This window comes from Electrophorus electricus, chromosome 5, assembly GCF_013358815.1.
Source record: "Electrophorus electricus isolate fEleEle1 chromosome 5, fEleEle1.pri, whole genome shotgun sequence".
Taxonomy (NCBI): domain Eukaryota; kingdom Metazoa; phylum Chordata; class Actinopteri; order Gymnotiformes; family Gymnotidae; genus Electrophorus; species Electrophorus electricus.
In genome coordinates, this window is record NC_049539.1 from 12935390 (window position 1) to 12960574 (window position 25185).

The 25185-nt window shown below is 48.7% G+C and overlaps 2 protein-coding genes across 2 annotated transcripts in view; one reads left to right on the forward strand and one right to left on the reverse strand.

The window, feature by feature from the left end:
* Nucleotides 1-10155, forward strand: part of invs (inversin) — a 22948-nt gene extending 12793 nt beyond the window's left edge. Inside the window, exons 10-16 of the mRNA XM_035526455.1 lie at nucleotides 774-880; nucleotides 1012-1221; nucleotides 2336-2640; nucleotides 2721-3420; nucleotides 5449-5654; nucleotides 7943-8050; nucleotides 8436-10155. Of these exons, the coding sequence (XP_035382348.1) occupies nucleotides 774-880; nucleotides 1012-1221; nucleotides 2336-2640; nucleotides 2721-3420; nucleotides 5449-5654; nucleotides 7943-8050; nucleotides 8436-8551 (1752 nt within the window). The 3' untranslated portion in view covers nucleotides 8552-10155. The remainder of the gene's footprint in view (nucleotides 1-773; nucleotides 881-1011; nucleotides 1222-2335; nucleotides 2641-2720; nucleotides 3421-5448; nucleotides 5655-7942; nucleotides 8051-8435) is intronic.
* Nucleotide 10156: 1 nt separating this feature from the next.
* Nucleotides 10157-24965, reverse strand: tex10 (testis expressed 10). The gene is made up of 16 exons (XM_026996100.2): nucleotides 24846-24965; nucleotides 24125-24314; nucleotides 23352-23887; nucleotides 22883-23092; nucleotides 22328-22574; nucleotides 22001-22113; nucleotides 21239-21498; nucleotides 21015-21153; nucleotides 20638-20807; nucleotides 19310-19487; nucleotides 15828-15916; nucleotides 15448-15581; nucleotides 12532-12612; nucleotides 12256-12425; nucleotides 11660-11870; nucleotides 10157-10375 (listed from the first exon to the last, which is right to left on the reverse strand). The coding sequence occupies exons 2-16, from the start codon at nucleotides 24302-24304 to the stop codon at nucleotides 10265-10267; spliced, it is 2829 nt and encodes a 942-aa protein (XP_026851901.2). The 5' UTR covers nucleotides 24305-24314; nucleotides 24846-24965; the 3' UTR covers nucleotides 10157-10264.
* Between the last annotated feature and the right edge of the window lie 220 nt (nucleotides 24966-25185).

The window sequence follows — 25185 nt, forward strand, 5'->3', positions numbered from 1 at the left end:
CCCTTGGCTGGGGTTGAGTGTCTGAGGTTGCCCCTTGGCTGGGGTTGAGTGTCTGAGGTTGCCCCTTGGCTGGGGTTGAGTGTCTGAGGTTGCCCCTTGGCTGGGGTTGAGTGTCTGAGGTTGCCCCTTGGCTGGGGTTGAGTGTCTGAGGTTGCCCCTTGGCTGGGGTTGAGTGTCTGAGGTTGCCCCTTGGCTGGGGTTGAGTGTCTGAGGTTGCCCCTTGGCTGGGGTTGAGTGTCTGAGGTTGCCCATGGCTGGGGTTGAGTGTCTGAGGTTGCCCCTTGGCTGGGGTTGAGTGTCTGAGGTTGCCCCTTGGCTGGGGTTGAGTGTCTGAGGTTGCCCCTTGGCTGGGGTTGAGTGTCTGAGGTTGCCCCTTGGCTGGGGTTGAGTGTCTGAGGTTGCCCCTTGGCTGGGGTTGAGTGTCTGAGGTTGCCCCTTGGCTGGGGTTGAGTGTCTGAGGTTGCCCCTTGGCTGGGGTTGAGTGTCTGAGGTTGCCCCTTGGCTGGGGTTGAGTGTCTGAGGTGGCCCCTTGGCTGGGGTTGAGTGTCTGAGGTGGCCCCTTGGCTGGGGTTGAGTGTCTGAGGTGGCCCCTTGGCTGGGGTTGAGTGTCTGAGGTGGCCCCTTGGCTGGGGTAGAGGGTCTGGAGGAGTTAGAGGAGTGTTGGTATAAGGAGAAGAAATTTCTATAAGCATAGTGATGCTTCAGAATTTTTTGGGTAAGTAGCAGCCAGCTAATGACGGTTTGTGTGTGCGTGCGTGTGTGTGTGTGTCAAGGGAAGGACCGCTCTCCACTGGTCATGTAATAATGGGTATCTGGATGCTGTGAAGCTGCTCTTGGGGTGTGGAGCTTTTCCTAACCATATGGAGCATACAGAAGAAAGGTAATCCAACACACACACACACACACACGCGCGCGCTTATAATGCGTAAGGATGTGTTAATTCTATGTAGTAGTGTACCAGTACTCTTGCGTGTCACACGTGTGTGTGTGTGTGTGTGTGTGTGTGTGTAGATACACTCCCCTGGACTACGCCCTGCTGGGAGAGCACCAGGAGGTGACCCAGTTCCTGCTGGAGCACGGCGCCTTGTCCATCGCGGCCATCCAGGACATCGCTGCCTGCACCATCCAGGCGCTCTACAAGGGCTACAGAGTCCGCCGCGCTTTCAGGGAACGCAAGAACCTCCTAATGAAACACGAGCAGCTTCGCAAGGACGCCGCCAAGTGAGACGCGCACACACACACATGCAGCGCTTTCATCCTGACACCCACACTCTCTCACACACACACACACTCAAACACGCTCATACCAACACATGCACACACACACACTAATAACACAGTTCCCAGTGACGCTGACACACACTCCCACACTTAAGTTCCTCTGGGCAGATGTGGCTGGCATTGAGTGGATGTGACGCGGCTCTTTAGCTGTGCTTTGCTGTGTAAGTGGGTTAAGTGATGAGTGTGATGAATGGCTCGTGTATGTGTGAATATTGGATTTGGAATATTTGCTCAGGACCGTGATCCTTCCCTGCACCTGTCTGACGTGCTGTATGATTAAACATCACCATCAATTCTCTGCTGCCAATAGAGAGACGGACGGAGAGACACAGACTTAGAGAGAGAAAGCAGAGAGAGGGAGAGAGAGAGAGAGAGAAAGCAGAGAGAGAGAGAGAAAGCAGAGAGAGAGAGAGAGAGAGAGAGAGAGAGAGAGAGAGAGAGATTCTCTCTTCTGTCAGTTGTGTACTGCTAAGCTGTTGGACCATGTGACATTTAGAATCTGTCAGCCAACAGGATGAATGAATACGTACACGTGCACACGCTTTAAAATGTAATCTCTACACACACACACACACACACACACACACAGACACACACACACACACACATACACACACACCTTAGCACAGCCTCACCAAAACAATTCCTCGTTCAGAAGAATTCCTCACATTCTTGTCACCTGCACTGTCTGCGGATGAAGTGGTACAAAAACGCCCTGTCAGGCTACAGCTGTGCTACTCATTTAAACTCACTGGTGTCCTGGCCATATAAACACACAGACGGGGGTGTGTGTGTGTGTGTGTGTGTGTGTGTGTGTGTGTGTGTGTTCTGTATGGTTACTGTAATGCATAACCATTTCAAATCCTTAGCTATTATGATTTGATTCCCTGAAATAATTTTCTATGTAAAAACCAGCCATGGTTGTGGCAGATGGAAGGCTGAGTTTAGGCAGAGGGTCCCAGTGTGAATTACACTCATGTTCAAATCAACACCTCGACCTCATACATAAAACGTGCGTGTGTGTCAGTTGATCTGAGGTACCCCTCGTTTGTAGGAAGAGGGAAGAGGAACGCAGGCGTGAAGCAAAGCAACAGATCTCATTGGCTGAGGTGGTTTCCAGACAACAGATCTCATTGGCTGAGGTGGTTTCCAGACAACAGATCTCATTGGCTGAAGTGGATTCCCAGCAGCAGATCTCAGTGGTGCAAGCAGGAGGCAAGAGGCTGTCACTGGCAGAGATGGGCCACGGTGGAGATGTTAATGACCCGGTGATGCCTAAAGGTCCCAAACCTCGAAGACCATCCAAAGCACAGCATAGCCAATCACAGAGCAGAACAAACAAAAAGCACAAACATCAAGGTGCGTAGACTGGATGCCTAATTGTGATTTTCATGCGTGACCGTTGGCGTATTGTTATAAGTGTATTGATTTTAATCCAGAGCGCAGGACGGAGACTGAAACACCGAACCCCTCGCACCCCTCTGCGACCCCAACCCAGCCAGTGACCTCTCCGAGCCCCAGGCACCACGCAGACACGGCGACGGAGGTGTGTGTGTCTGAGGAGCGCGTGCCAAGTATGGCATGCCGATCGCCGGCGGGGCCCAGCAGGCAGGGCAGTTCCAGCCTTGGCTTCGCGGGACTCCACCCAGCAGGGGGAGCTGCGGAGCCTGACCCGGCACCCACGCTCGCCACCCGCGGGCCCACGGCCACGGCCCGCCCCAGGACTGCAGGGACCCGGCACAGGGCTTCTCCAGCAGCCGCCGCAAAATCGTCTCTGGCCGGACCCGTCCCCGCCGGCGGCTCGGGGGACGCCACTCTCAAACCGGCGTCCGGGAGGAGCCGCCCGGCGCCGGCGCTCCGGCCGCCCGGGAGGGACGCGGGCAGCTCGCGGGACGGATGGCCCGAGAGGGACGAGGCCAAACGAGGCACGGAGAGGGAGACGGGAGGGCGGGCCGCGAGCGTGGCTGGAGGCGAGAGGGGGGCGGGGAGAAAGTCGGAGCGGCGCCCGGGAGCCGGCACGGAGACGGGGCGGAAAGACTGCGAGAGAGCAAAGGGAGCGGAACGAGGGAAAGAGCAGAGGAGGATGAGAAAGAGCCAAGAGACGGAAGCAGCGCGGAGAATCCAGAGCGCGTGGAGGAGGTGGGAGTGGCACACTTCCCCTCCTCTGCCAAACGACATGCACGTGTGATACCGCTGCACGCACGTGCCATGCGCACGTGTGATATCGGGGCACGCACGTGCGATATCACTATATGCACATTTATGCATCACTAAGAAAATACAGGTCCTGAGGGGGGTGGGGGTAGTACAGTAAATAGCAGAAGATCAAAAGTTTAACATGGCATGTAGCACCACTTAAAGCAAAATTCGCTTGATTTCTGAAAATTTTCACAATATTCTTTTTCTTTCTTTATTTATATATTTACATTTGGGATTCTAAAGTACAGTACAAAAATTGACCACTCAAAAAACCCTGTACAACCTCAAGCATCAGTGACAGCTCGACTGCTTCATGTGCTTCGGATACGGTGTGAAAACATTTCCACGTGGTCACCAAACAGTTTTAGCCTAAAATCAGCGTCTGTGTTTGACTAGCATTCGGACCGTAGCAGTGTCGGACTCCTGTGTGAAGAAGCAGGCAGGGGGAGGGGCTAAATAAAGACGACTGCAGCATGGCGGGTGTGGGGGCGTGGCTTGGCTGCCTTTCACCACGATTGGACTTGAAGGCATGCTATAAGTGTTCAGAGATCTACAAATTCTACGCACGAGGCATTTGGGGAGCAATAGTATAAAGATCAGCACATCATCAATGCTTAAAATTTCAACAGAGCAATAAAACAGCTGGAATTACAAAACCGCACAAGTGCCCTGCCCACACGCACCTTGGGTGGCTTTACTACAATAACAGATAACAGGCTTTTCCCAGCCTTTCTTAATACCGCACACATACAGTTGAAAGGTTGTGCTCCTTCGTGTCTAGTAGCGGTGTGGCGGATTACTGTACTGCATACCATGGTATTTTAGGTAGCGTTGACACCTGAACATCATTTAGATGTTTTGTACTGATGCCAGGGCATAAAAAGCAGCTTGTCTCATCTTGAATTAATTCTATACCTAACGTAATACAGACAGACAGACAAAAAGCTGTCTGCACAACAGTCACCTTGGGTTTTCAAGACGGAAATAACGACTTTCCATAGGCTTAAACCGAGCTGAAGTCAGCCGTTCTACTTCAAACGTGACCATGTCATTTCCTGTTAGCTACTGAAATAACCCCTGACCTGGGTGATGTACAGTGCTACTCTCAGTTCCACAGTGAAACCACAGCTGATCCACACATGAGTGTAGACATGAAAAAGGCTTCACCTACCTACACAGAGATGATTGCTTCTAAATTCAGTATGTCTTGGAATAATGCAAATGCAGTGTTGCAGCATCATTAAAAAAAACCAAACACTGCTTGCCTGTCAGTTTAATTGTCTTGAATTTCCAGGCTGTCCTGGAAATTCATTGTCTGCCTGTACTATACACCACGTGACATAGGCATGCGAATCCCGCCGTGTCCTGTTCACACCGATCCGTGGTGTCAGCAATGCTGCTACTGTGATGTCTGGTTTCATCTCATCCTGAGATATACCAGGCGAAGGTCAGTACTTTACCCTGTTACCATGGCATTACAATGCTGAGTACATCAAAGCATCAGAGCCAGATCTTTCTCGTGGTTGCTCGTGGATCCTCCTGCGCTAGGTGCACGAGTCAGAGTCAGAGGTCAAGGCACGTGCGTGTGTGTGTGTGTGTGTGTGTGTGTGTGTGTGTGTGTGTGTGTGTGTGTGTGTGTGAGAGCCCACACACGTGGCCACACACACACACACACACACACACACACACACACACACACACAGCCACACACAAATAAGCCGTGTCTGCCAAGTGCCGGAGATGTAAATGGAAGCAGTGGGAAGCTGGTGTAGCTGCGTGCGACTGGCCATCCAGCTTGAGGCCGCTTCCCCGGGGCCTGTGCTCGGTCTCGAAGAGCGCCCGCTTTCAACTTCAACCGCTTTGGCTCCCCCCAAAAGTTCTATGTATGTATTTGTTGACAAACGTTGGGAGTCGAAAATGTGTTTTCCTTCTTGAATGGTTAACAAGCACTTTCCCACTTCCCTACAGGTTCTGCGTTCGGCGTCGGCTGAGGGAAGTGCTGAGGGAGAGAGTTAAAAGGGCGGAGCCTGCAGAGGTCACCGCCCTTCTGATTCAAACATTATGGGAGCGGCCAATCCAAGAGGATCTCTCTCGCCAGAGGAGCACTTCGGAAGAGCGGTCGCCTGTTGGCAAGGCGGCAGGGAAGAAGAGCTCTGTACTACAACAGATCTACGGTGAGTTCCTTTGAAACTCTGAGTGACTGTTTATTTGTGTTTCAAATATATGTTCCAAACACGTGTTGTTCTGAATGGTTGAAACCAAAGAAGGCAAAGGGTTGGTGTTCTCTGAGCACATCCCTGCTGAAAAATTCCGACTAATCTAGGCGTCATCTCCCGTGTCCCATGTTCTCCTCCAAAACCTATCATTTGATATCCGGTTCCTTGCTCTGAGGTGGCCAACATTTCCACAAGCTTTCGCAGCTGGACATGACTAAGTGCCATGAATCAGGAGGCAAATGAATCTGTGATGTGAATCAGGAGTCACGTGACCAATGCTGTAGTGGAGTGGAGTTTTAACCACCTTCTTGTCACACCTCTCATTTAAATTTTTGTTCCCAAGGTGTCTTCCTCTGGACACGTCTAGGGCATTACTGTACAGTTGGAATACGCTTCTTTAAATCGGAAACTGGTGTCAGAAGAGGATTAAAAGGACACAACAAAGTGATAATTATATGAATTATAAATTTCCTCGCTACCAAATATTCCACAGCCGACTGTCAGCGGTATTATAACAAAGTGGAAGCAATTGGGAACGACAGCAACTCAGCCATGAAGCGGTAGGCTACGTGAAATGACAGAGCGGGGTCAGCGGATGCTGAGGCGCGTAGTGCGCAGAGGTCAGCAGCTTTCTGCAGTCAGCCGCTACAGACCTCCAAACTTCCTGTGGCCTTCAGGTTAGCTCAAGAACAGTGTGTAGAGAGCTTCATGGAATGGGTTTCCATGGCCGAGCAGCTGCATCCAGGCCTTACATCACCGAGCGCAATGCAAAGCGTCAGATGCAGTGGTGTAAAGCACGCTGCCACTGGACTCTAGAGCAGTGGAGACGTGTTCTCTGGAGTGACGACTCACGCTCCTCCGTCTGGCAATCCGATGGACGAGTCTGGGTTTGGCGGTTGCATTTGGCTAAGTGTAAAGTTTAGTGGAGGGGGGATTATGGTGTGAGGTGGTTTTTCAGGAGTTGGGCTTGGCCCCTTAGTTCCAGTTAAAGGAACTGCTTCAGCATACTAAAAGATTTTGGACAATTTCATCCTCCCAACTTTGTGGGAACAGTTTGGGGATTGCCCTTTCCTGTTCCCATATGTCTGCACGGATGAGTTGGTTTCATGTGGAAGAACTTGACTGGCCTGACCTCAACCCTTTGGGATGAATTAGAGCGGAGACCGTGAGCCAGGTCTTCTTGTCCAACATCAATGTCTGACCTCAGAAATGCGCTTCTGGAACAATGGTAAAAAAATCCCAAACCTTGTGGAAAGCCTTCCCAGAATATTTGAAGCTGTTATAGCTGCAAGGGTGGGCTGACATCATATTAAACCCTTTTGGTTAAGGTTTGGATGTCACTCAAGTTCATATGCATGCAAAGGCAGACGCACGAATACTTTTGGCAATATAGTGTATGTTTCACTGTGAGGTGCTACTGGGACCTTGGAGATGCTGTGGAATTACCCCTAAGATAAGCGGCTCCTCCTGGCTGGGTGGTGCAGGTGGAGGACGCTCAGTGCATAACTCCGCTCCTACACTCGTGCTGGAGAACTCCCGTAGGAGCACATCTGGGCGGCATCCAAAGGATGATTCCAAGAGACTACACAAGCAGAGGCTCAGGCGATTTTCACACAGCATTCCCGCATCTCATCACCTCCACCCCTTTCTCACACACACACGCGCACACAAACTTACTTTCATATAAGCAGATAAGGTGGAGTTTCAACCCAGTTAACGCAACTGACCTTCACGGACATGAACAGGTGATGATGGCTGAGCAAGGTGGAGACACCCCCCTCCCCCATCCCTCCACCCCTCCCCCACACCCTCCTGCCCAAGCGACGCTCTGCTTTGAAAAGTTCAGCGCTGTCAGACGGAATGTCGAGCTGTCTTCTCATGCACACACCACCCCCTGCACCTCCGCAACTCTTCCTCTCAGTCACCCTGGACACACACACACACACACACACACACACATTCCATTCCCAGCTTACCATAATGCTCCATGCACACAAATACACACACCCCCCACATCCACTTTATCTAAACCTGCTGTAACTCCTGTGTAATGAAAGTGCTCTTGTATTCTATCTATCTATCTATCTATCTATCTATCTATCTATCTATCTATCTATCTATCTATCTATCTATCTATCTATCTATCTATCTATCTATCTATCTATCTATCTATCTATCTATCTAAACTATCTAAACTATCTAATCTATTTATTTATTTCCACCATTTGTCCTTTTTTTCTGTACAGGAGGTGCCCAGGCCAAAAGGGGGCAGCCTCTCAGAGCTGTGCACACCCTCAGTTCTCACAGCCAGAGTCAACCTCTACTGGACCTGTCGCTGAAGAGTGCCATACAGCGTGAGTGCAAACACCACACACACCAACCGCAGTAGGAGACTGTACTTAGCTGCAGTTTCCAGGCTACTGTGGGTGACCACGTACATGCACAGGCAATGGACAAACTTGTTTCTCACAACCAATCAGATTCCTTTCTGATTCTGATCGGTGAGTTTGGGTACTATAGACAGGGCTGTGTTGATGAGGAGGATGGACCCATCCCTCTCATTGTATCCAAACCTCTACTTTATCATGGACTTGTTCGAGACAAATTTGGGTTCAGACGTCCTTTGTGTGTGTGTGTTCAGACGTCCTTTGTGTGTGTGTGTGTGTGTGTGTGTGTGTGTGTGTGTGTGTGTGTGTGTGTGTGTGTGTGTGTGTGTGTGTGTGTGTGTGTGTTCCCCAGTGAGCGGTGTGGAGTGTGTGCACCTACTGGACTCTCTGAGTCAAGCTAAGCAGTACTCCTATCATCTACGACCACAGAGTGCCTGCAGTCAGATCAACAACAGAAGCAAGGAATGATGGACCCTCAGCACACACACACACACACACACTCAACCAGAGTTACCACAGCAGGAACATGTTGCACCATCAGTATACCATACACATGCACAAGCAGATGACCAATATACTGAAGCAGGGTCATGTGTACACACACACACACACACACACACACACACACACACACAATCCCCAGTACTAAATTAAACCAGCAACTGACATACATGCAAACACCTCCTCCACAGACAACTCAGAATCATCCTTAAAACCATTCCACTTGTGTGCTTGATCAACCCCCGAGTCAGACATGTGTGGCCAGAGAGACAGACATGACAGTTTTAGATCATGTTTTCCAAAATCCTCCATAAGTGCCAACACCAGAGTGGTGATGAGCACTGATTTTAAACTAATGACAATTCCAGGTTAAGCGAACAGTGTCTAATTTGTTTGACTTCGTGACTTTGAAATTGCCTGTGCAAACGAAGATTTACTAAACCCTCAGAATATTCCTATTTTAGGGAGAATGTTTGAGGGAGAGAGAGAAAAAGTATGTTCTTCAGATCGGATGTGGCTCTAGTCCATGTGTCCAGAACAAACCTTGTTTTGCTGCCATTGACAACCACATATGTCAGAGGTTAAGCCCACAAATGCAACATACGTATGCGATAACCTTTCATCCTGTCATCGGCAAGTTATACGCCTGTCGTATGGGTGACATACACCTGACATAACAAGACCACCTGCACGGGACTACTTAATACATGCTGGGGGGGGATGCCAGGTGCCGATGAGCAGGGCGCGAGTGGAAATTCACACCGGCCCTGGCGAGCGAAAGCGCGAGGAGCCCGCGTGGCCGTTCCGTTTCGCTGCGTCACTGGCGTTTCAGTTTTATTTTAAACTCCAAGCAGCCTGTTGGATGCGTCAGACCAACTGCTCTTATCTTTTGCTGCAAAACCTGTTCACTCTTTTATGTTTAATTTATACCGTGTCTTTATACCACAAGCATTATTTGCTTGTTCGTGTGCTCATCCTTTGCTCTTATTTATTCTGAAGAGCCATGTTTTTTATTTTGTGTCCAGCGCCATCCTTATTTTTAAAATCTTGTCTTTTCAGATGCTTGCAGAATGTCGCTTTTTCCCCTCACCGCTGAGTTATAACGATGATATGCTGCTGGGTGCACTGGGAAAGGGAGCTTGTGCGGCGCGGCTCCGGTGGAGAAGCCGGTGTGTGAAAAGCTCCCCGGAGCCGTTCTGTCCACAGGGCGCATTCCCCGCTAATCACCCCCGCCCCAGGGCAGACTAGCACAGAGACCCTCCTTTATCGATCTCTAAAAATAGTCCTGATGGTTTCTTTTGGTTGTAAAAAAAAAAAAAAAAGAAGAAAAAAAAGATGTTCTCTGCCCACAGCAGCCCCCTGTAAGCAATTACCAAATTTTTACTGTCATTTCATAGTTTGAAGACTTCTGTTGATCATTAATGGAATACAGATGAAAGGTTGGTTGTCGAGTGGTTGCTATGCAGTCGTCATTAGCACCTTGTGTATAACTATTATAATCTTGTCTGTTTAAACACATTTTTATTTTTTGTTAATAAAGCAAAAATAAAGAAACCAGGAACACCGATCAAGTAATTATCACAACTGATTTATTTTTCTTCTTCTTATATTGTTTAAAAAAACATGTTAACATGACAAGAAAGATGGGGAGAATAATGAATTCTTGAATGGCTTAGTAGATCAGTAGATGTCCCTGACGGCCATGTTGGCACGGTGGCCAGACAGTGTTACACTGTAGCAGTACAGCAGGTCGGTTAGCCACTGCTCCCGAGTCTCGCTGCCATAGAAGCGCTGAGAGACAGAGACAGAGAAACTTCTTAAACACGAATTTACAGTGCTGTTTGTGCATAGTGTGCTTTTTGGAGCTGTAGGTTGCTTACACCTATGAACGTTAACAGCGATAACAGTAGCACAGCATAAATGTATGAAACATTAAAGGGTCCCCATCATAGAAAACTACATTTTTCTCACTTCCCAGTAATAAAGACTTTGGAGGCAATATAGAAATTGTTAAAGTCTCACAACACCACTCACTCCCCCAGTCCATATATTGAACCTCATCTTCAAAAACAGCCCATTTTGAAAACCCTGTTTCTATGATGTCACAAGAACACTCATTTACATATCTCTGCCTGTTTAGTCTACAGCAGTTCAGCCCCTCCCAATGACATAGCAAATATGGGGAATGTTTCTGCTCTGAGGAGACACGAGTTTCTGCCGGTCGGAATAGTGGGCGTTTCAAAAGGACGCCGAGTGTGTCGAAAGGTGGGTGTGGCAGGAAGTGTCATGACTATCCACGGTGGAACTATGCACGTAAATTTCTGGAAGTATCCAGTCATGTTTACAGGTACTGTTGAGGACCCAGTAGGTCTCCCAAAGCAAGTTCTATCTCGCATGGTATTAGCCAGCCAAATTGGTCTCCCCTCGACTGTGTTAGCTAACATGCTACTAGTTAGCCAGATTAGCTCCCTCAACTGTATTAGCTAGCATGCTACTATTTTCCCAGTCAGATGGTGCACATTTGCAACTTTTAATGACCTAATTTGTTTCAAAACAGACAGACCAATACAATACTTAAAAATTATAACAGCATGTTAATTAAAAGGTAATAAAGACATGTCCTTGGGAGCTTTCATACTTTTTCTAACTGAAAGTGAACGCAAGACGTGGTGGTCGGAGTTCCGCACAGCAGCACCAACTGTTTGTGTCTGGGCTTAACCTTTTGGCACACCCGCGTCACCTGTCGACACGCCCACATCTCCAGTCTGCGGAGCCCTACACTTGGCTCGGAGTGCTTTTTGAAGGAGCCATAATTCAGAGTTCATTTATCTTATAGCCATCTTAAAGGTACAGTAACAGAAACAACCTGTAGAGAGGTTGTAAAATAGTTTGGCACATAAAGCCACACAAATGTTGTAAATGGATGTAAAAAAAAAAACAAAAAACAGAAAAATAAAAAAAAGAATATGCGCCCTTTAACGGTAGTAAGAGTAGCCCTGCAAGATGTTATCGTGACTGAGAAAATGTAGGTGTTGTGATAATAAACCAGGCTAAACGTGTGCGTGTGTGGGCTACCGTCAGGTCCTGTATGATGGTCTGTAGCAGGGCGTTGTTGGCGGCCATGTGGTTGCGTAGCTGCGTGTGCTGAAGAAGCAGCGACAGGAGCTGAGCCAACAAGGGGAGCTCTTCCTCGCACAGGTCACATACGCGCAGAGACTGCAAAAGCAGCCGCAGCAACCGCGGTACTGTGCTGAGCGCGGCAAAGCATGCTTCCCAAACCGCGTCCCTGTGGGCCCCCCCCCCAACACATACAACAATGAACAAAAGAAACCCCCCCCCCCCCCCCCCCCATGTCAAATTGTACAATTGAAAGCCCAAAATAATGCGGACACAAGGTGTCAGGTTAACCTACAAATTTACATTCACTTAGCTGCTAGAGTTTAGCCAAGCTAGTTACTGTAGTTAACCCTGTCTAGTGACACTAGAAGGCATACAAGAGATCTGCAATTATATGGAAAAAAACAAACAGATCTAATCAAATCAATTACTGTCAATCTGAGCTAGGTTTAAGTACATCATCTATTATACAATGCATGGCTCGTGTTTGAACTTCATTATTACTGCACAAAAGGTCTGTTGTCATGTATGAACGCATGTGGGTGAGATGGAACCTCTTGCGGGCGCTCTGCTCCAGCTGCAGTAGCAGACTGAGCATGCTCAGAGAGCAATCAGACAGGAAGTGGAGGAGGGTGTCGCTGGGCAGGAAGTTGACATCCAGCAAGCGGGGGACACACCTCAGCATCGCGGCGCACACACAGTCTGGCAGCACCACTAGCCCACACTACACACACACACACTGAGTCAGTCATCTAGAGTCCAAATAGAACCCGTTTGGAACATTTCGAATGACGTCACATTAGTAATCCATCATAAACGGTTTTACTCACAAGGTTCTTGATGATGGCGTTCTGCAGTATTTCGAAACACTGAACCCGTGAGCCTAATGTCTCCAAACAATGACATACCTCCTAGGAGAATAAACAGGGCAGTCTCTGGATTACTATGAGTACATCAAAGCAACCATGCTTGGGAGATGATTTTTCGTTTTTACTGCATTTAATTTTTATTTATTTTACGTGTACATTTTATCCTGTGGAAATCTCATATTTACTTCCTTCCTTACAGTTTGTATATACAAACATCTAATAAACATGAATCTGGAACTACAGATATAAACGCTGTGTGACAAACAGTTTCTATCAGAACTTTAAGCAGACTTAATAAAACTCACACGCGCGCGCACACACACACACACACACCGCCCCACAGCCCCACCCACCCAAACACACACCCCACATACCCTCTGCCAAGTGATGTAGATCACTGAAAGTCAGAAAAAAAAAAAAAGGCTAAACGAGCTTCGTTCCTTCCACTGTTTGAACTCAAACAGAATGAACATGCTACCATTTATTTATTCACTCACCGGTTTGTATGTGCTTATGGATGTATTGATTTTGTGTTTTATTCGTTTGCGGGTTCCCCCCTTACGGAAAAAAAAAATGAAAGAAGAGGGGACGTAATAGTGTCCAGCGTGTGCACAGGCCTGAAGGTACACGTGTCTATGGCCTGAAAAGGCTGAATCCTTCGACAAGCGAGAGACCCTCAGAGAACAAAAGGCCCCATGATCCATCCAAGCTTAAAGGGCTACCTAGTCGCTGATACCCTTTTGTAGTAATGGAAGTTGGCAGCGGACAGATTAGCCACAGCCTGTCTCTCTCTCAACTGATATTTTATGAGCACAAACAATAAATAAGTGCGCATGTGTGAAATCAAATAGTGCTAATAACATTAGAGGGGATCGAATTAAACACGTGAAGGCAAATGGATATGTCATTCAGAGGAGGTTATTATCAGCCATTAATCAAACTAACCGTGTTAAACACACAATACACACACTTTAGATTAGATATGCCTGATTGGCAATAAAGGAGTGGACCCCCAGCAGCACGTGCACACACACATGCTGGCTATTCTTAAACCATATTACCTCCTAATTACCTAGTCCAGGACCATGGGAACAGTGTAAAGTGAAGCTTTCTTTGGGAGTTTGTTTACCCAGCTAAAACTACCGTTGCATCTCAGAATCAAAATGTACAGGTCAACTTCAATGGCGCTCAGTGGAGTTGCCCTTAAATAAATAAAAATATGACTTGGCAATTTGATGGCAAATTTGATTGTGGGTTTTAATTTATTTTCAAATTCTAGTTAGGACTTTAATAAAATTATTGTTCGTACATCATGCCTTCGAGTGTTTTAACGGCATGCACTAGACTGACTTTACAAAGCAGATGTGAACAAACGGGCTGGTTTCAGTCTGATGTTGCGGTGAATCATGGGATTGTGCAGTGCCTCCCCTGGGCTCCCTGCCCTTGGTGGTTAACTGGAACAGTGACTAGAGAGCCCATTTACAGGAGGCCATGACAAAGCAGACTGGTGGAACTTTGTTGGCACCCAGTACTGTTGACAATCTGATAAACCACAGTTTTTATTCTGTCTAACGCCTCACATCCACGTAGTCGGTGCGCATAGTCCACATGGCCAGAATCTGCAAAGATTCTGTGTTCAATGTGACTTTATAAAATTATTTTTTAAACCAAATGACAAAGGTACACAACATTTTTTTTTTTTTTTATCTCCTTGGGTTACAGACTGCTGACATGCAGCTTTTTGGAAAGTTTAGCCTCAGTGTTTCAAGGGAGGTGGTGTGAGGCTGGGGGTTAGATAAGAAATAAAAACTCTAATTAAAGTCTGGGACTTGATATTGGAAGTGTAGTGTGTGTGTGTGTGCAGGATGAGATTCTTGCTCATTAAGGCCAATTATTCCCCGTCAGTCTCACCTGTTGGCATCTCCTCTCCTGTCACCCCTCACTATCGTCTCCATGGCAATGCCAGCCATCCTGACGTGCACATGGGCACTGATTGACTCGGACATAGAAATGAAAGTCTGGGCATAATTGTACAGAGAAATTGGCAAGCGGCGTGTGTATGTGTGCGTGTCCGCGAGTGAGCGAGAGAGACGAGGGTGGGGGTGGGGGTCGAGCGACACGCCATAGCCGGAGGGCGCTGTTTTGTTAGGTTTTAATTTCTGTGTAAAATGTCAGGTGGTGATGGTGTCTGCCGGGTGGCATTAGCATTTCGCCTTAGCCGCCGGCGCACCGATAACCAGCCCTTATTGAAACTAGGAGCCACCTACACCGGTGCGACGCGATAAACCTTCCCCCCTCCTGAGCACCGCCGCATGGTGGGCCTCTCCGGGAAGGGGGAGGGGGGGTGATTGAAACACCACAACACCCAGATGGAGAGTGCTAAACCACGGGCGGTTGAGGTAATTACCAGGGGTGAGAGGTCAACAACCATGAGAGCCTTAACGTCAAGGGAGAGAATATGATGGACCAGAATGAACACTTTCCTCGCTGGCGGTCGAAAACGAGGACCGACTGGCGGCGTGTAAAGGCGGCAAGGGTTTGGAACAGACCCCCCACCCCACCCCCACCCAAGCCTAGCCAACAGTTTGGGAATCCCTGCCAAACGACCTTGTGTGTACTCTGGAATTCACCAACAGGCAACCCGAAGAGGGAGTGTGCTTTTGTGTGTGCGCGCACGTGCGTGACTACACTGGTTGTCCGGGCGTGCTAAGAGGACACCAGAGTGGACGAAGTAATACCAGCCTGGACTTCACACTGATGAAGAGGCGAGAGTGGGGCAGGCCATCAGGGGGATTATGGGGGAAAAAAAGACTGAGAGAGAGAGAGAGAGAGAGAGAGAGAGAGAGAGAGGAGAGAGAGAGAGAGGCCTCGTCTCACCTCGACCACGTCCCAGTGGTGTGTGAACTGTTGGAGTGGGGTGGAGAACACGCTGAGGGGAGAGAGAGCTGATGCAGGCAGCAAGCCCTCCTCATCAGCCTGCTGCAGCTCTCTCAGGCCTTCTGAAGAGAAACCTGAGGGGAAGAGAGAGGAAGAGAGAGAGAGAAGTGAAAGAGAGCGCAAAGGATTCAGGTGGTTATTCACAGCATTTAAAACTGGTTGGATTTAATAAAGCGTTCATGTGCACTGAAGTTCTTTTCTTAATTGAGTTTTTGGCACAGTTGTCATAGAAATGGCTGCCAAGAGGCCCCCGGCAATATATGCTTGTGTGTGTGTGTGTGGGGGGTGGGGGGGGGGGGGGGGGGGGGGGGGGTGCGTACCTGTCAGAGTGGAGAAGAGGAAACTAAGGTAATCCACGTCTCGCACTGGCACATCATGAGAACTGCTCGACCAGCCACTTAGAGGAGACCTACAGAAGACCACACAGACACACACAATCACATCACAGTGCAGTGGTCCATCACAGAGCAGCTCTCCCATTACAGTGTGCTACACTGTACCTGTGTGTGAGCGTGTGCACTGAAAATGTCAGTCTAAAAATACCGGGACATCTGAGCTCCTCCGTTTCCTCTGAGCACAATCTCCTACCACACCGAAACGGCCAGCCTTAATATACCAGCGCTCACACACTGTCGCGGCCCCTCCCACCTCCCGCCCTGGAGCTCAGCCTGCGCGACTCAGCCGTGCACGTTAAATGCCCCGCGCTCTGCTATGAGGAGATAAAACGACCCGCATCAGGCTGCCCGGGGGGGCGTCGGAAGCCCTGGCCGGCTCAGCGTCGTAACCGGCTAGGGCCACGTCTAGGGCCCCGGGTGTGTTCTGCGTCCGCTCCCCGACCGCGGGACGTCACCGGAGAGATCGCCGATGGGTGGATAATGTGAGAAGCGGTCCAGTTCCAGAATCAGTCATCAGGGTTCATGTGCGATTCCACACACACACACACGGTAGGTGAACCAAAACAATCCGGAGATTGTCATCGTGGCCCCGCCCCCACAAACCACATCATGACTTGTCGAGAGCAATAAATGCCTTTTTATTCTGCTGCTCTCGTGACTGTGGAAGAAGCATGAGGAGGGTTTACACAACACTATCTGACCCGCTGATATCCCATCAGCCATCACAGGGACATAAAAACCTGCTTATGCACGTGTACAGTGCGTCTGTCCACGTGTAATTCATCAGTCTCACTCACACACACTGAACTGAGGAATGTGCACAGATAATGGCCCCCATTTATCAATCAATCACAAAATGAGCGCTTAATTTTTTCCTTCGTTTCTTCACTCCTGCACGCGTGGACCACGCCGCACCTTCATTCTGCAGAATGTAAACAGTGTTCGAAACGGGTCAAAGTAAAAAGAATATAAATACATGCAAATGCCTCCGTGTATTTGTGCGGAGTTTTGATCTTTGGTAAGTTCTGGGTATCCCTGCTGAATGACCGCTTCTATCTGCTGACCGGACGATGTTCTCAGTGCTTGCTGCTGCCTCCCCCTCCTCACTGCATGCCAGCGCTAATGGACTGTTCCTTCGCGCTCATTATTCAACCAGAACTAATGGGACTTAAGCCGGCCCAGTTACCAAAACGAGCTGTAATCACTGCAGCGAAGAGGCAGGCTGGACACGCCTTCCGCCTTCTGCGTGCACAATACCCGCCTGCTGGCAAGCTGAAATATTTAACAGGAAGTGTGACACACGTCCATGGACAACGGCGTGCTGCACCGCACAGGCCCCCGTGGCCTATGCCCTTTGACCCCGTCAGGTTTGGGAGATGTGCGTGAGCGGACGCGCGCTGCAACCGTGCACAACTTCCTCCCCGGTGTTCCCACTCATTTTGCTGTACGACTTCGGGACTTATAGATTGAGCTAGGACTCGCAGCTGCATCGGACGGAAGACAGAAGGGTTCTGTACCAACAACCTTTGGATCTGAAGTGAAGAAGGACAGACTGTAGAGACAGCGGCAGGACTCTCCATCAGAGTATGGGACAGCAGGACGTCTAAAACGGCTGGGCTTCTTCTGCTGGACAAGATCCAGGGAACTTCACTAACATAACAGCACTCCCCTCTAAGCGCAGTAAAACTGGTCAAGAATCAGGATTTAAATGTAAACATTCAGCATAAATGTTTACATAAAATAGGCCTACTTCAAGTCCTTCCTGAATGAGCTGCTTTTTAAAAATAAAATGATCAATCTCACATGCAAATAAATTTGCGCTACCGGAGTTTTAAGAATTTTAAATCGTTTCTATAAGGCATGACGACAGACGGGTGTCTGAACATGTTACACCAAAGTTGCTGATGTGTAAATCTGACACTTGTCTGGAGTGCATGTCATTACAGTTCTTTTTTTCCGTAACATGGTGATCACTGTTTAAATCATTTAAGGCACTCTGCTGTCATATACTCTGAAAAGTGCAATACTGCCCCCTAATGGCTACCCAGATCGCGACCTCTGGTGTCCTATTCTGTACCTCACTTTATTCTCCTCCTGCTGGGCAAATAAAGAACCCAAAGGAACTGAACACACACACAGTTCACAGACAGAGGTCCCATTAGGATTTGGAGGAAAACCACAAATAAAAGAGTAGCTTTAGGCAAGTGTCTAAAAACCACAGTGGGGCCACACACAGCCCTGAGGGCCACAGTGTGACTTCAGAGTACTCCATCAGTCATTCACTGCTCACGATGCAGTTAAACATACACAAAAGCATACCACCACCCTCCCCGAATTTAAAAACACAAAAACAGCACATTCATGTCTAGGCATTCCTGATCACCCAGGGAACCTAGGGGTGCAGGACCAAGGGGCAGAAGCATCCTCAGTCGCTGAGGGAGATCGAGCAGGCACCTCCTCCTCTCCCAATGCAACTGAAGAACTGAAGACATCGGGCAAGGTGAGGTCACCAAAGTAACTGGCTAGTAGGTGTTCCAACTTCCAAGCAACAACTGGACAGGAAATAGATTTCCTAAACAGGAGGGGGCTCGTGGACGCTACTGCGCCCCGAGACCCAAAACGTGGTGCTGGGCCACTAGCCGGGTTTCCATCCAAAGCTTTCGCAAATGCCATGCGGATTTTATGAAATTTCATCAGGAAAAAAAAAAAGAAGCTAATTAAGCCGGGTTCCCTACTACGGTTATGCGAAACTTTAGATGACGCAGGCTACCATGATTAGGGGCGGAGTCAAAAAAAGCAAATCGCTTTTTTCACATTTTGGCTTTAGCGATATTCAGACTGTTCCACCTCATTCTAGAGTAAAAATCTTTTTGCAATATTGCTGTGTTTTTTTGCGCATTTTAAAAATTAGCAAAAACTTGGCAGATGGAAAACTCGCTACTGGGTTCCCCTCAAGGAACATTCTAAAAAGACTTTTAGGAGTATATTTTGTAACTGGGGCTGTGTGTGTGTGTGTGTGTGTGTGTGTGTGTGTGTGTGTGTGTGTGTGTGTGTGTGTGTGTGAGTAAGTAAAAGTGATCTCTGTGAATGCAACAAATTATAAAAATTACAAAAATGTCTCTCCATAAATAACAATCAAGAGGACATCTCTAAGCAAGAATACTTTTGATAACGGGAAGCCAGATTAGAGACTTCAGTTCCTGCTTAAGTGGTCAAAGAGATGTTTCCTTGGCACCTTAGAGGACATAACTCATAGCGCAAACATCAGTGTGGAAATGAACAAAAGAAAGAAGTGGGAAAAAACCACCTCTGAATTATTAGCCGAGTGTCATTGGCACTCGAGTCAACTGAAGACCAAAGCTCAAGCCCCACCTCCAGAGTTCTGGTTTGTGTGGTGTGTGTGTTACCTCAGGTGCACGGTGCGGATCAGCGCGGTAGCTAGGCTTGCGGACACGCGGCCAGTATTGCAGGCATGGCTGAGACAGGCCAGAACGTCCGCAGGGAACGCTGGCATGAAGTACAGGATCTGGACCAAGTGCTGCTGGAGCTCTGCTGGTAACACCACAATACAGCCCTCCTGAGGATCTACACACACACGCACACGCACACACACACACACACACACACACACCCCTTACAGTTAATATGCAGAATTCGCTTTTACAATATCTAACTGGAAAAATGTGTGATAAACCAGGAAAAGAAGTGAAACAACTCCCCCATCTAACAGGTTTACAGAACTACAACTTGGACAAGACTCAAACAGTACAGAACGAGGATGTGTGTGTGTGTGTGTGTGTGTGTGTGTGTGAGAGAGAGATAGAGAGTACTCTCCCCCTGTTAGCGATCACAGATAGACATTATTAGCTGCTGACGCACTCTGCTGATGTCACCGGGACTCTGGCATACAAAGGAGGTGCTGTGTTCTGGCTACGTGGAACTACAGAGAGCTTATATCACCCAGCCCGTGCGCACACACAGAGGCACAGCACTGGAAGTCCTTTTCTCAAGATTGTAGTGAACAGCCAGCTTTGAACAAGATAAGACACAAATGACCCTTTGCAATTTACTATTTGTTCTGTTTCTGCGGCCGATATGGTAGTGCGTGCATGAAAGCGAGTGTGTTTGTGCGTGTGTATGTGTGTGCGCGTGTGTATGAATGTGCGAGTAGGAGAGGCCAATATGCTAGAGTATTAAAAAAAAAACAAAGATACAGCGAAGAAGAGGGAATAGTGCAGGCATGTGGAATCTGGGCTGTGTGTGTGTGTGTGTGTGTGTGTGTGTGTGTGTGTGTGTGTGTGTGTGTGTGAGATCGCAAAGCCTGCATTTGTATGTCTGCAGGCCCCGTAGCAGGTTGAGGATGACAGTGTGTGTGTGTGTGTGTGTGTGTGTGTGCATGCTAAGTCAAGTCAAAGTTATTTATATAGACGTTTTCACATGTCAGAAAGCAGCTTTACAAACGCTTGGGTCCAGTGGCGAGAGTGGAAAGGCCTCCTGGAGGCTACATGCTGCTATACACAGTCCATGTAGCCAGTCGAGTTCAGAGTCTCTGCAGCTGCAGTCGCTCTAAGGTGGGGGAGCTGTTGATGCCTCCACTGGAGTAGGTGTGGGTGGAGGAATATGGCAGCGTCAGGGACATTTTCCAGCATCATCTCAGGTTCTTAGTCACAGATGAGCAGGTTTAATCCAGTGTGTGTGTGTGTGTGTGTGTGTGTGTGTGTGTGTGTGAGATCACCATAGATGTTGCACGCGTGTGCCTGCAGGTTCCGTAGCACGTCATTGTTGCCCCAGGCTGCAGCTGACTGCACCGTCTGCAGGAGCTGTGCAGACAGCTGAGGGTTCCGACTACCCAGCTGAACTAACTGGACGGGCACAGAGGCCAACCAGCGTGCCAACATCCTGCTCCTGAGAGACGGAGAGGAAAGGAGGGAGGGAGGACAAAGAGAGAGAGAGAGAGAGAGAGAGAGAGAGAGAGAGAGATGGATCCAGCCACTTGTCACTCTGTACTGTTACTTCCCAACAGCAAGTGCAGCTTCAGGTTTTGAGCAGCAGGTCTAATTGGAACAAGTTACTTCACTTCTGCAGGCAAGTTTACTGTGTGTGTGTGTGTACCTGGCTATATGAGGATGGTTCTGATGCTCCTGTATGTAGAGTTGACTGAAAAAACGTAGTAGAAGTGTGCGGACAGGCAGGCCCAAGTTTCTCTGTTGGTATTGAATATACACAGCCTGCAGGAGCTCCTCGGTCACCACTAAAGACACACACAGAGCACAATTTTACATCCCTCACCATTCCCGAAGGCCATCAGCAGTAAAGCTCCTGGTGGGAACCCTCACGTCGACTTTGCTGGGTGATTATCATCCTCCACACCACCTCCAGCAACGCCGCCAGCTGCTTGGAGCCGAGCTTGCCCCCGTTGGACAGCGTGTCCGTGACAAAGGCCCTGATCGGTCCGAGCCAGTCGGCGTCCTGCCCTGTGACGTGGCCCCGCCCCCTCAGGCTGAGCGACACCATCACCTGACACAGCATGACGTTCAGAGCCAACGGCTCCACGTTGCCGCTGGCGGCGGCTCCGCCCACCACCTGCTGCCTGTTCCTACAGCGAGAGAGAGATTCAGCATGGGTTCTACTGTGTGCTACTGAGATTTAGACCAAGTACCAGCCCAAACAAACCAACCCATCTACCGTCACCCATCAGATCAGTTAGACTGCACATTTACGTAAGCAATCTAAATGCACCAGCACACAAACAAAACAAAAATGGAAAAAAATGCGTGTTTGACATTTTTGTAGCATAAACGCAGGCAGCAGTACGTTAAACATTGTATTCACAACACTGAAGTACAGTACATGAGGTCTCTCCCAGTATAGTAAACTGGATATGGGTCAACGTTTGAAAGTCAGTCCTCAGTACTGACTGGGGGAGAAACACATATTTGCACATATTTGTTGGTACAACAAACCAAAGCAGTAAGTATGGCCACAGAGACACACACACACACACACACACACACACACACACACACACACACACACACACACACACACACACACACACACACACACACACACACACACACACACACACACACACTCACCTCTTCGCGTCTGTCTTTTTCTTGTGTCTGGCAATCTCTAGCTGGCAGTAGGGGAAGTTCTTCATGAAGTGCTGCTTGAACTCATTCAGGTAGGAGTTCCGAAACCAGGCGTCCTGCAATGGCCAGATGCCACAGTAACGTGAGTGAATGTCTCACGTGTGCCCAGTGCATCACATGTCTCACGTGTGTACTCAACCATTACCTAACAATGACAAATGTGTAGATGTGTGTTGCTGGTCATGGGCTTTGTGTGCGTGTACTCTGTGTGTGTTATGTGTGTACATGTTTCATGTGCTACACACGGGCACAGTAATGCACACTGTTTACCAGCATGTCCTGCTGGTCCCTGTGGGGGGCGAGTCGTCGTAGCAACTGCAGTATGGTGAGGATCTGGAACATCAGGGCCATAGCTTCCTCTGAAAGCAGATGGCCACTGTCGCTAGGCGCCCGGTCTCCACCCATGGCCTCCACCCATACCTCGAGAAGCAGGGGCACTAGGGTCTCCGCAAAGCCTTGCACCGTCTCCGCTGAGCACAGGCCCTCACTAACTCCAGCCCCAGGCTCCGTTTCAGGCCTACACACAGCAATCATCAGGCCCAGTGAGCCAATAGTGAAACATCAGGATACTGACTTTACAGAGGCCCTAGCCCAACAAGGACCTTGGAGCTACTTCACATAAAGTGATGCCAAATAAAATCATTAAGCATTTTTTGTGAAAATATTTCAGAAAAAACAGGCTAGACTTCATATTCAACTGCACTAAGGGCCATCCAATCGAGGACAGATCCGCATGAATGATAACAGAACACTCTAATATCACACTGAACACGTTTTGGATTGAGAATTTCACGTTTTCCAAAAATTAGGTAAATCGGCATCTACCTCAGTCGATAGGTGGAGTGCGGTGTGGGCTTGGCTCCAGAATTCTCAAACACTCTGACGGCCCCTGTCCTGCAGGCTTGCTCTTCCCAGGTGACTTCCAAAGGGGTGACCACTGCCTTCTCTCCACCCCACACGCTTAAAAAGCCTGCGCCCTCTGCCCTGTCTTCCGTGGGCCTCTCCTCCACCACGGCCTGTAAAAACCGGCTTAGCCTGAAGACACAGTCCAGTGACACCCACATTACTCGTCTGCAGCTGTGTCTCACGTACACCTGCCATACGTTGTTCTCAGACGCACGCTGTCACGTCAGCGGTTTTACGCATGTAAATAAACAAAAGTACACACAAGTCTAGATATTCGTTTGAATTCCCGAATAACTTATTGGAATATTGTTGACACAGGTTGTTTATGGAAAAACAGGCCCCCAGAGAACTCTACAGCACTTTCAAAACCCTGCAGTGATCTTAGTACCTGAGGAGGACAGTGAGTCTCCACTGTTGTGCTGTCACAGAGCGGCTTGTGCTAATGGACAGAGCGTAGCTCCCCTTCCCAGCCCCCTTGTCTCCGCCAGCCCCGCCCCTCGCCCCGCCCCCGGCCCCGCCCATCCGCCTCTGCGAGATGAGCTCGAGGAAGTTGGCCAGCAGCACAGCGTGCCTCTGCGACAGTAGGGCCGGGTAGTGCTCCAGCAGCACGTCCAGGACCCGCAGGGCATCCTCCTGGATGCCCGGCGCGATGTGCGTCATGGCGCAGGTGAGGTGGGCACTGAGTAGGGGGAAGAAGGGCGCCACGTGCTCGGCGGGGATGCACTGGGCCAGGAAGCGAAGGAGGCGGGTGGCGGCCACCCTCACGCCACCGTCCTTGTCCGTGAAGAGTGCCGCCACCTCGGGCAGCACGGTGGAAGCCTGCTGCTCCACCAGGTACGGGTGCGAGGCCAGCAGCTCCCGAAGGCCCTGCAGTGCATCCTGCTTCACCGTGCTGTTGTAGTGGTGCAGCTGAGACAACAGGTCCTGCGAGACAGAAAACAGCACGCTAAGGTTCATCTCAGAACACTGGGGCCCTTTACAGGTGCTTACTAAGGCTGGACTAACATGCATCGTTGTCTGCTCATTATCACAACAAAGGTCTTTACAACACTGACACCACACACAGTTCAACAGTTAAATGGAGAGAGAGAGAGAGAGAGAGAGAGAGAGAGAGAGAGAGAGAGAGAGAGATACGAGGGACATAATTCAACATAACTAAACCTTTATACTGAGCTGGCGGTGCGTGGTTGGACCGCCGTCGTCACGGTTCAGCTGCTCCGGTAAGTGGATGCGCTTTGATCTGAAGTTGACGTTAGTGGCATTCTCAACCTTAGGCTTCTTCTTGCCAACCTTCAGTTTCACCTTGTGAAAGTCGTCCTGCCTTTTCCTCTTTTTAGTCATTATTCTGTTACTGCATAAAGAAAACGATCATACAGAATATAACCACATTAAATGTCTTTTACCAGTTACCTATTCAATAAAGTTTTTCATTTCAGAACGTAATTGGACACGACTACTACTTCTTGACTTCCGTGAAAATCTACATTTAAAGTCTGGTGACCAGTGGTCAATTCATAAACATGGCGCTACAGACAACTGAACTGATGTTGCTGCCAAGCTGTTAATCTTAGAAATGGGCACCATATTTGCGCGTCGTTATCCTTAAGCAAGCTTCAAACGCTAAGGATAACGAACGCAAGAACTAGTTGGAAATTCATGAAAAACCCAACTATGCAGGGTATGAATTACAGTGATAAAATTCACAAAAGCGCTGTTTCTTGAGCCAGATAGCTAACGCTAGCTAATTGTTTTTATTGTAGAAAGAGGCGTCTCATGCTGCAAGCTAGCAACATGCAAGAGATGCTCATGCTTATTATCTAGTTACATTGTCTCCATGTCCACGCAGCTATGTCTAGATAGTATTAAATAACCGCATACTTACGTTTGTCTTATGTCAGAATACAAACAAACAATCCGAGTTTTTCAGTTTCAGCTACTACCCAAAATGTGTTGGCGATCGTACATTTGGGGTCCTTTCTCGAGTAACCCGAGGTGTTGCACCCGCGCCTGCGTATATTTCGAATACATTTTTTTTTTTTCATTTGCGCATTGATTTTACACATGCCTTACTGGCACGAATATTATTGGATACGATCAATAAAACAAATTAATATATTTATCAATATATTAAAAAACAGACGAGCTTTGTCTTAACTTCGCATTATTTTCAAAATAAGTGTACAAAAGTAGTCCTGGGCGATCATTTTATGCTTCTTATCCGG